Source organism: Rhea pennata, chromosome Z, assembly GCF_028389875.1.
Source record: "Rhea pennata isolate bPtePen1 chromosome Z, bPtePen1.pri, whole genome shotgun sequence".
Taxonomy (NCBI): Eukaryota; Metazoa; Chordata; class Aves; order Rheiformes; family Rheidae; genus Rhea; species Rhea pennata.
This window is the reverse complement of record NC_084702.1, coordinates 76,344,168-76,355,611: the sequence shown is the minus strand read 5'-3', so window position 1 is coordinate 76,355,611 and position 11,444 is coordinate 76,344,168. Positions and strand designations below refer to the sequence as shown.

At 35.6% G+C, this 11,444-nt stretch overlaps 1 protein-coding gene across 1 annotated transcript; it reads left to right on the top strand.

Annotated features, from left to right (window-relative positions):
• Nucleotides 1–297: 297 nt before the first annotated feature.
• Nucleotides 298–9,103, top strand: SYT4 (synaptotagmin 4). Its single transcript, XM_062600062.1, has 4 exons — nucleotides 298–331; nucleotides 3,217–4,031; nucleotides 5,520–5,640; nucleotides 8,753–9,103. Exons 1-4 carry the CDS (start codon nucleotides 298–300, stop codon nucleotides 9,058–9,060), a joined length of 1,278 nt encoding a protein of 425 aa, XP_062456046.1. The 3' UTR covers nucleotides 9,061–9,103.
• The last annotated feature ends 2,341 nt before the right edge of the window (nucleotides 9,104–11,444 follow it).

Below are 11,444 nucleotides of genomic sequence, written 5' to 3'. Positions count from 1 at the left end.
TTGCTTTTTTTTATTATTATTATTAAAAAAAAAAAAAAAAAAAAAAAAAAACCACCCTGGAAAAGACGGCTGTCCGGGCGCTGTGAGAGCGAAGAGCCGGGGGACACCAAGCCAGCGCTTTAGCCACAGCGGGCAGGGCGCTCGGCACCCCGGGCAGCGGCTCCCGCTCCCCGGACAGCGACTCCCGCTCCCCGGACAGTGGCCCCAGCACCCGGGACAGCGGCTCCAGCACCCCGGAGAGCGTCCCCAGCACCCCGGAGAGCGGCTCCAGCACCCCGGACAGCGCACGCCGCCAACATGGCTCCAATCGCGGCCAGCCAGCAGCAGTTCGGTAAGCGCGTCCCGGCCCCAACTCCCCGCCGCGGGGCTGCCGCCTCTCCCCAGGCGAAGTGCCCGCACGCAGTCTCTGCTGAGCCAGCCCAGCGCCTCCCAGCACGTAGCGTGTTTGGAGGAGCCGCATTTCTGCCAGCTCTCTTTGATCCCAGAAGTTGTGTGAATTTGCTTTCTTCCCGTTCCCTCTCTCTTTCTCCCCTTAGCCCCCACTCCTACCCCACTGTAACACACTGGGAGAAAGGAAAACGTCTGTGTGAGTGTGTTTCTGGATCAAGGAGATTCGGGGTTGTTTATTCTGTCTCTGATTAAAATAATGTGGCCTCAGAGTTAAATGATGCAAATACATCTCGAGGCACAGAGAAAAATGTTTGTTCAAGCCATTTTTCAAATAACTGTCATTCCTTTATTCTTATTGTAGAGAAGACTTGTGAACTGTAAATCAAAGCACAACGTAGCCTTGCTAAGGACCTTGCTAGGAATACGAAAATACAGGATCCCACCTTTTTTTTTTTTTTTTTTTTTAGCTAATCATCAGCTGCATTTCATTATCTGGGTTTGCTGAAAATAGAAATGATAACAATGAACTTTTCAGTTGAGTCTGTTCTAACCACTGAATGTAGGTGATATAGAAAGTTTCAGAAGCAGTCATAAGCAGTCATATATGTGCATTTCTAATGTATCTATATCTAAAACTTTATGCAGAAAAAAAAATAAGTAGAAATGTTTCTGTACTTCCTTTACAAATATTGACTCTAGCCAAGATTTTGTTTGCTTCAGCAGTGTTTCAAGCATCATTCCACTGACCTAAGTGAAGTAACTCCAGATTTACATCATGTAACTGAAATAACAATTCACTCCAGGATCAATAGATAGTGTTTCCTATTAATACACTATCTTGAATGACTAACCAGTTGACTTGCCTTATGACAACAGCAGGAAATTCAGGTTGTAACATAACTAGTTGTAAATGTGAAATCATTTGAGTTACCATTACATCTTCTTTACTACCCCACCCACTTGATGTTTCTAACTACATTAGTAACATCATGCTGATCTAATTACTTTCTTAAAGGGAATTAATATTGTAAATACTAAATCGATCCTACCACTGCTTTTAGTAGCTGTAGAATTAAAATACAGCATAATTTCATCACTACAAAAAGTCAAAATGTTATCTCACTAAATAGTATTGAAAATGTGCAAATCATACTTCAAGCTATTTAAAGTATTCCAATTAATTTTCAATTACTTCTTGTTTTCTGTGTTTCTACTATGTAGATTTAAATTTCTGCAGCCCAGGGAATTCATGAAACTCAGAGCCACGTGCTTAACTTAGAAAAAAATATTTTGGTTATGTATTTAATTTTCAATCACGCCACTGAGTTCTTACAGTTAAGTACGTAGAATGATACAGCTTGAAGGCAAAGGGAAAATGACATGGTTATTGTTTGATGAAATTAACAGGCAGGCCTGATCCTCTATGTGCTAGGAACATTATGTCCTACTTTGATTTGATTTTTTTTGTATATAATATATATATATATATATATATATATATATATATATATATATATATAGTAATCATTCCACTAAAAAGCAAAGGTATGGTGGCTGCATGTCCATCTGCCTAGGTTTTACGTAGATGAAACTGATTTAGTCATACGTGGGGAGGGGATAGTGCTGTTATTCTCATCCAGAAAGATCTGCTAATTATTTGCCAGAGAACCAGAACTGTTACACAATTGCCTTTATGCATAAACAATGTCATTCCATTAATATTCTACTAGTCTTCCACTGGGTGCAGGGAAAAAGGATTTAGCTTTGATTGTTACATTGTGGGATGTTTAAACTCACTAATGTTACTTATGGGCGAAATTGGATTTCCAATTAGTTGAGCTCATTTGCCCCTTCAATGTATGGTTGTGAGGGGCTAATGATACTATCTATGTAACTATTGTATCCACATGACAACTGAGGTTGTAACACTTGCATGGCTTTCTCTTAATGCAGCTTTCAAGTATAGGATTCACGGTAACAAGAAGAAAAATATTTTCTAATGTGTTTCTAATATATTCCTAAAAAGTAGTGACCCTTCCTGTAAACTTCTCATAGCTTTGATTTATAGTTTTTTAGATTCAAAGCTTAGTAGGTATCAACAACACACTAACGAGTTTTTTCAGCTTTGGATTTACATGTGACTGTCCAATGTTACATCCATCTGTAAAAGACACAATTTAGAATAATTATTCTAAATTTTCTTCATCGGCATCCTCCTGCAAAGTATTGAAAATCCCACTGAAACTGTTGAGTGCTATAACCTCCTCTTAAACTCCATTCTTTCAAGAAACACCTCCAGGCAATTATAGAATCAGACCATAAAAAATGAGTTAATTGTGTGTACAAAGTGTTCTAGGAAGCAGTGTGAAAAGTAGATGATGGATCTATAAGTAATATGTATTTCAGAATCTGTTTTATCTAACCAATAAAGATCCATAAACTCAAACCTGAAGCCTTCTGGTGAAACTGGCATTACTCACTCAGACAAAATTGTTCCACATAAAGTCAGAAACTACACATAGAGCGATGAGTGATTTTCGAGCAATTACTAATGCTTATTACTATTAGGACAGGAATAGGATTTTCCTTCCAGTCACACTGTGTATGGAAAAGTACTAACATAAGTGTGCCCTAGCATGGGGACTGCACATTTATGCCTGCAGGTGGCGAGCAATATGTACAATGCAAAGCATTTTCAGTCTGTCAGCCCTGCTGCTGCTACTATCTCATATCAGTTCGTTTCATTAAATTATTATTTTATTAAGTATCACATGGAGCCCAAGACACTGCTACTTATGTGTTTGTTGCTATTTATTTAATTTGCAGATGAAATTCCTACAGTGGTTGGGATCTTTAGTGCATTTGGCCTTGTCTTCTCTGTCTCCCTTTTTGCGTGGATCTGCTGCCAGCGTAAATCTTCAAAATCCAATAAGACCCCTCCATATAAATTTGTTCATGTTCTGAAGGGGGTTGACATTTACCCCGAAAATCTCAACAGCAAGAAGAAGTTTGGAGCAGATGAGAAAAGTGAAACAAAGAACAAATCAGTGATGCCAAAGAATTCCCTCCATCTTGACCTGGAGAAGAGAGATTTAAATGGCAACTTCCCCAAAACAACCCCGAAAATCCAGAGCTCTCCAGATCTTGAAAACTTGTCTCCAAAACACTTTACAGAAAGAAAGAAAGATTCTGTATCCCCTGATAGTTTAAAATCCACCACATCCCTGTCATCTGAAGAAAAACAAGACAAACTAGGAACTCTCTTTTTCTCCTTAGAGTACAACTTTGAGAAAAAGGCATTTGTAGTGAATATCAAAGAAGCACGTGGACTGCCAGCAATGGATGAACAGTCAATGACTTCTGATCCCTATATCAAAATGACAATCCTGCCTGAGAAGAAGCACAAGGTGAAAACCAGAGTGCTGAGAAAAACCTTAGATCCAGCTTTTGATGAGACCTTCACATTTTACGGGATCCCCTATAGCCAAATCCAAGACTTAACACTTCACTTTATGATCTTGAGCTTTGACAGGTTTTCCAGAGATGATGTCATTGGAGAAGTCCTCATTCCCCTCGCAGGAATTGAATTGTCAGAAGGCAGGATGCTAATGGACAGAGAGATCATCAAAAGAAATGTTAGGGTAACATGTTTTTATTTGATCTTTAAAAGTATTATGCTAGTTTTAGCTATCATTCTTGTGTAATTCTGCCAGCAGCTTAGAAAGAAAAGGGAATAAGTTAATAATAATGTTTTCATAACAAATGTAATAAAAGAGCATTACAGTAAGCATACTACAAGAAATTACTAATACCCTAAACTTCTTCCTTGTTCAGCTGGCCCAGTAGGTTTGAGTGGACCCATTTATATTAGGCCAAGAGGCCTCAATCCACAAGAATTTGCTTTAAAAGGAAAGAATGCAAAGATTTGTGTATTATTGCCCCCTTCTCCCTCCTCTTTTCTGTTTGAAATTATTCTTTCTCAAGGGTTATTAAAGTCAAGGTAAACTTTTAACTCCATAGATTTTGTAGCAGGTTCTTAAAGAATACAGGTGTTCTTTAGTTATGGTATTGGAACCTAACAGAAACATTACTGTTGGTGTAGTACACTGTTTCTTTCTGTGCTGTTACTGCCTCTTTCTCAAGAATTGTGACACAAGCGGCAGCTCCACTAAGGACAGTAAGATATGGCAGAAGCCAAAGCCTCACTGAAGTCGGAGGTAAAACGTACTGACTTCACTGGGCTAAAATAATTCCTATCATTTTCAGAAAGTAGACCATTTACAACAATCACAGCTGAACCACATAATGCTCACGCATCACACACACATCTCTTAATCTCTACTAAGAAAGTGGAATGTGTATTGACTTTCAATCTGATTGTTTTCAAAGACCAAGCATGCTACCAAATCAAATAAATGTCTACCAGACAACATACCTATAACTAATATTGGTATTTTTCAACTCTATTACAACTATAACTATGTCACTGATTTTTTTTTTTGGTATCTCATTAAGTTTTCTAGTATATAAAGTACTGTTTCTCTTTGCTTCCCCTGTCTTCTTCCTTTTTGTGAAATAAGTCTATTACTTCTGCAAATTCAAATCCAATAATTATACAGAAAGTCTTTGATTTCATCTTTATCCTATTTATATTCTAGTCCTTTAGACAGTGTTAGGGATGATACTTCGGTAATAGTTTGAATCCTTCTTGGTTAAAAAAATTTTATTGAAGATTTTTGTGTATTATCTCTATTCAACTTTTAATGTGTCTTTTACAGAATTTAGTTTTGCTTAAGATCTTTTCCTTTCACTGAGATTGTTTCCCAGATCTAGGATTTATTTTTTCATCTGTGAAACTAGTGATGTTATATTAAACCACATTTTTCACTTTATTTATTTATTTATGTATTTTTGCTCAGTCTACTAGTGAACCATAAGAATAGTTACATAACAACAGTACAGAGAGATAATGCTATGTAAAGCAGCATAGCTCCATAAATTATATCCTTTCACATTAACTAAGGTTATACAATTTTGTGAAATTAAAAAAAAATCTTATTCTTAATTCCAGTTTCAAGCTTCTTCAATATAATTGCTTTCTTCTTTCTTTTTTTCTTTCACCTCCTCAGAAATCATCTGGGCGTGGAGAATTATTGATCTCTCTCTGTTATCAGTCTACAACAAACACACTAACTGTGGTTGTTTTAAAAGCCAGGCATCTACCTAAATCTGATGTGTCAGGATTATCAGGTAATGGTTTTACTAATGAATGTGCCCTTAAGAATGCAAAGTAAACAGACCAGAGACAGCTGAAATGTGGCATTTCAATGATTAAAAATAGCCTAGAAATGCAGGAAATGTGCTTTGGTGCTTCTATTATTTGAAGTCTATTCATTTTATTCACATCTAGGTCAATGCTTTAATTTCCAGGGTATATATTTTACAGATTTGATCTCCAATTATAGGATAAAAAATCAAGGCATCTATTAGCAGTGGAAACCACCGAATTTTATCACTCTCTTGAACAAAATCCATCTGCCATAAGTATGGGATGATGTTGGCAAATAATAAAAGCTTTTATTTATGACAAAAATTCAGTTTATTATTACTAGAAGGCATTATTATTACTGTCCTGAGTTTGGTCCATTGAGCAGTAACATTTATTTGGCAATGTTAAAAGGTGAATTATGCTAGTGCTGGAAGCAAGCTCTAACATGATACCTGTGCTTTATTAAGAATGGTGCTTGTGGTGCACTATGGAGGAGCAATTTTTGCACTCTTCTCCTGATCTTGGACCATTTTGCATTCAGTGCAACTCTCTTTGAAGCCAATACTAGAACTGTATTTAAGTGCACATTAATGTTTAGCTAAATAGCATAGTAAGAGAATAAAATTTAAAATGCAATATATTAACTGAGAATAAACAAATGCACCAGAAAAGAATAGTACCTAACAAAGTGCTATCCAGACAATAGTACATGTGCTGTTGATACTATATTCTTTCATCTCTCAGGATTTTTTTGAAAGAAGCCTGGAGAAAGTAGTTTTGGTAACTACTGAATCATAAATTGCTACAGCCAATAATATAACCTCTCTACCTGTTATATTGAGTGATACCACAATTTATCTAGAAGGCTAATCAATCATGGATCTGCTACAACAAAGTTAGAGACAATTCCCATTTACATGGTGGAGCTTCACTGAATTCCCCCTTTTGATCTCAGTTTCATTCTCATATCACAAGGAAAAAGTAGATAAATGGAGCCCAAAAGTTTACTGCATTATAAGTGAGCACACATCCTTTCAATTCCTTTCAATGGCCAACCCCAAAGTAATAGCAGACAGTGTCTTTCATGAAGACAGCATGACAGCAAGATGATCTCAATCGATTAAGTCCGACTGAGGTCCACCCTGGTGAGAAAATAGCTTGCTTTGAAAACAAAGGCCCTCCTTGTCTCAGCAGCTACCCAGACCTTATAACACACTCAAACTACACATTTGCTTTACAGTCCCTGTTGTGACAAATTCTGCTTGCTCTTTTGTCTTCCTTCAGTCCAACCTTATTACCTACAATAGGAGTAAATATTTCTAAGAGTTATAAGAAGTCATATTACACCTGGACATTCAGTTCATTTACACGGTTCTTCATTATTTGCTGATCAAGAGCTAGTCCAGACTCAGTAGATATTCGGGTGCCAGTAACATACTGCATTTGTGACTGTCCTTATCCTGTGACTTTCTGTGACTGTGACTTTCCCTTCAGGCCACATAAATCTTGGACAAGGAAGAGGGTGAAATGGAGGTCCTATGCTTGAATGACCCTGCATGGTCAGCTAAACAATTGCTTAGCTGAATCTCCTTTGGAAGATGGGAGCTTTTTCACTCTGAGGCTACTCTTTTCACCACTTTTACTTCACCAAAACTTCACTGGTTTCGTTGATCATTGTTTTCAAGGTGTCTTAACAGATCTAAAAAAATCAAGAGGAACATCCTGGCTTTATCTATTATGTGGCCAGAAGTAACAGTCAGAAATGGTCATTTAAATAGAAATGAACAACAGCATGTATCCACTGATAGATACTAATTTTGATACTTTTAATATTCATGTGGCATGCATTCATTCCAAGGCAATAAATACATTAATTACATATACATTATATTTTAAAAGTTTTTTTTTATAACAAGTATAGAGTACATGAGTGAAACTATATTCTATTACACATTACATCTTTCAAAATATTGTTAGTCCAAGGAAATTAAAAAAAAAAAAAGTTATCATCTGACCATTTCAGTTGAATAACTTTAGCACAGTGTTTTAAAATGCAATTCAACTTTAATTTTTAATTCACTCTTTTTTTGATACTCAATTGTGCCTGATATTAATTAGCTGATTGTTAGCATGGAATATCTCATTCGACAGGCTTCAGTAAAGAATGGTTTGCATTGCACCTTTGGACCATAAGAATTTGGAAATACTTGCACTGAAATAAATGCCAATGTATTTGAAAGGGATGATTTTTAAAGTGTTCTCTAGCCTTAGAACAATTCCTCTGAAGGAAAAAGTACAGCCATCACTGAAGATGACAGAAAAGGAGTCTTGCAACGGTAAAAAAAATTCCAACAAGCATAAATACTCAAAGCTGTTTAATACAGCTGAAAAAAATGGACTTTTCCCTTCTCTTCCCCAGTTCAATAGTACAGCACATTCATAAAGTCAGGTAGATAATCATATCAACAAGTATAGCCCTATGTTTGAAGTGTTACATTTACTCAATAAAATATAGTGGGAACAATTTAATCAAGCTAATTGACTTTGCTAGAGCTGCAACAGAAACAAATAGCATCCTTTTATCCATCCTTCCAGCACAAAACCAATCTTTCCTAAGCTCTTCTTTGCATATGTCTTTTTAATCCTAATGATTATCCCTTACTTGTAGAATAAGTGTGAAAAGTAGATTTCTATTACACATAAATATGTAACTACAGATATTTGACAGTCTATTAGAATTTGGTATACTTTCAGACTGTCTTTATATGCAGTGATGACGTAATCATTCAAGTTAATGGACTAGCAGGGAGGATTAATGTCATCCTGAAACAGACACCTGCATTTGGTCAGATGAATTATGCCATAAACCACACTGATTATACTGATTACATTTTTGGTTACTATAAAGGAGGTTAAAGGGACTGACTGAGATGTAACCACCAAGTTAGATGAGATGAATCATCTTTTATAACTTGAAATAACTCCTCATTGTGATGCAATTACGCTGGTATATTATGAAGTTTAACTAGATTGATGAAATTCTGAAGGACAGTATACAATAACAGATGCATGTTCTTTTTCTTGTCATTGCAGATCCTTATGTCAAAGTGAATCTGTACCATGCTAAGAAAAGAATTTCTAAAAAGAAAACTCATGTGAAGAAATGCACCCCCAATGCAGTGTTCAATGAATTGTTTGTCTTTGACATTCCTTGTGAGGGCCTTGATGATATCAGCATTGAATTTTTGGTTTTAGATTCAGACAGGGGGTCAAGGAATGAGGTCATTGGCCGGTTAACCTTGGGATCTTCAGCAGAAGGAACAGCTGGAGAGCACTGGAAGGAAATTTGTGAATATCCTAGGAGACAAATTGCCAAATGGCATATGCTGTGTGATGGTTAGCAGCTTAGAGGTGGTTAGAACTTAAAAACCTATATATATTTCCATAGGCAAGGAGCAGTTTCCTTTCTTTGCTATGTATAATTACAGGCTTGTAACTACAAGACTTTTTTTTGGGTAAAGACTGGATTGAATTATCAGAACAGAAGGTAGCTAAATTTTCACATTAAATAAAGGAATTTCTATTTCATTAGACTTTAACATAATTTGATCAGAGATTCTTATTCTTCTGGAGTTTACATAGCCCTACACTTCAATAAAAAGAGCCTATTTTTTATGAATAAGTCACTGGAAAGCTTATTAGTACTGTTATAAAGAAGAAGATAACCTCATTAATATATACTGCTGGATCTAAAAAAAAAAGATGTGGTCTATTGGGGGAAGGGTCTGACTCTATAAAAACCATCAGGTATAAAGGCAAGCAGGAGAGAATTCCTTCTACTCCTCCATCAGAAACCTTCTCTTATGAAAATTCAATCATTATTTATAAGTTTTGGTTACTTATACTTTGGTCATCCCAAAGACTGAAAAGATTTTCACTCATTTGCTTACATATCACATCATGTGCAACTAGTTGTTCTGTGCGTGGAAATACTGTATAATTATTTACACCTGGATTTTTTAATATGTATATATTTAACATGGAGTTTTATTACAGTGACTGAAGTAGATACATTCTAAAAATCAGTAAGCAAGTTAACATACATTGTTTTGTCAAAGGGCTCCTTTATGGGTTACTACACATGATACAGTATGATTAGAATTTGGGATTTAAGTATGGCTTGCATTTTTTTTCTCTGAAAAAGCTGATACTTTTAAAGAGAAAACATTTATATTGAGATGATGACACATACATAACACTAGAGTTAATGATCTTTCACCAATTATATTTTAAGCAGTTTAGTAATATTTAAAGGAAAGTTGTTCCCCCTTTTCTTATCTTATTCTGCTGTTCAGCTTCCTGAACTGTGAATAGTCTTACTACTGTCAATAAAACTACTCCCAACATACGAAGTTTAATGCATTTCTAAAATTTTGCAGGAAGGAACCCAAGCTCACATTATAATCCATGCAATATTATGTTAGGTGAACTACTTGAAAAATTCATTTCACTTAGATCATTTGCATAAATGTCCATTATGGATTGTACTGAAAACTGATGGTGATAGGGGAAAATATCATGACTTCAAGTTAATGTGACATATGTACGTATTAGCTTTCTTAAATTGTACCAGGTTGGGGTACTATAAAGTGTAACATACGTAAGTATTGAAATAAAACATTTAGGCCTGTGAAATTTACCCTTGCTTACACTAGATACATTTTTAGGTTGTCATAACTATAGCACAAGTAAAAGCAAATTACTTCCTAAAGTTTGTACATTGATTTCTGATACAGAAATGTTTGCAAATATTAGTCTTATGTCATTTTCAATTAGAATTTACATAAAGAAGACTATAAAAATGATAGTTGTGGAAAAAACAAAGATTTCAAAAGTGCAAAAACAGTTTTCAGTATTTTTGCTTATGTATTTTTTGCACATGTAATACTACCGAAGTGAATGAGACTGTCTGGGAATTAAGGGATTGCTCCGTGTGACTGAAGGTAACAGAACAGGCCTACCAGTAAAAGGAAGACATCTTACTGTAAACTGTTGAAGCTTTGTTGTTGACTTTATCTGTTCTCATATGGCCAAATAACATTTGCAGTAAAGGACACTGGAATATGAAATATGCAAGTATAGCACTGGAAGAATTCTACTGAAGCTCTTTCAGGTTTTGTGTCAGTAATTTCTTCAGTTTTTGAGAATGTGTTTGATATAATAGGGTTTATAAAGTTCTGTAAAAATACATTTTCAAAATAACATACACATGCTTTTTATGATAATGCTCAATGTAAAAAAAAAAAAAAAAAAAAAAAAAAAAAGCCTGATATTATATGTGTACAGGAGAAGGGTCTTTTTCACTTATTTCTTTAGAACGCTGACTAACTGCTTAAGGGCTAGAGTTTGCCAGCCTCATTCAAGTAGATCTAATCCAAAGCTACGAAGTTAAAGGCTTCAGTGAGGTTTGAAATGCAATCAGAATAAAACCTTTCTTATTAATCAACCCAGCAATATCAATGGGACCACGGATAAAGGGAGGGAACTGTTCAATATAATGGAGATTGGAAGGGTTTAAGCCAGTACCATAAGGCCAGAGTTGGTGCAATCACTTGAGTGTAAGTTCTTTCCTTACTAGTAATTGTAACAAAGGGAGTAGGACAGCTTGTACTTAAAAAAAAAAAAAAAGAGGTTTTATATATTGGCCCATAAGTAGTACATTATCTCTAAAAAACAGATGGCAGGAGTCATCTGTCTTCAGTGGACACAAATTCTTATATCCAGT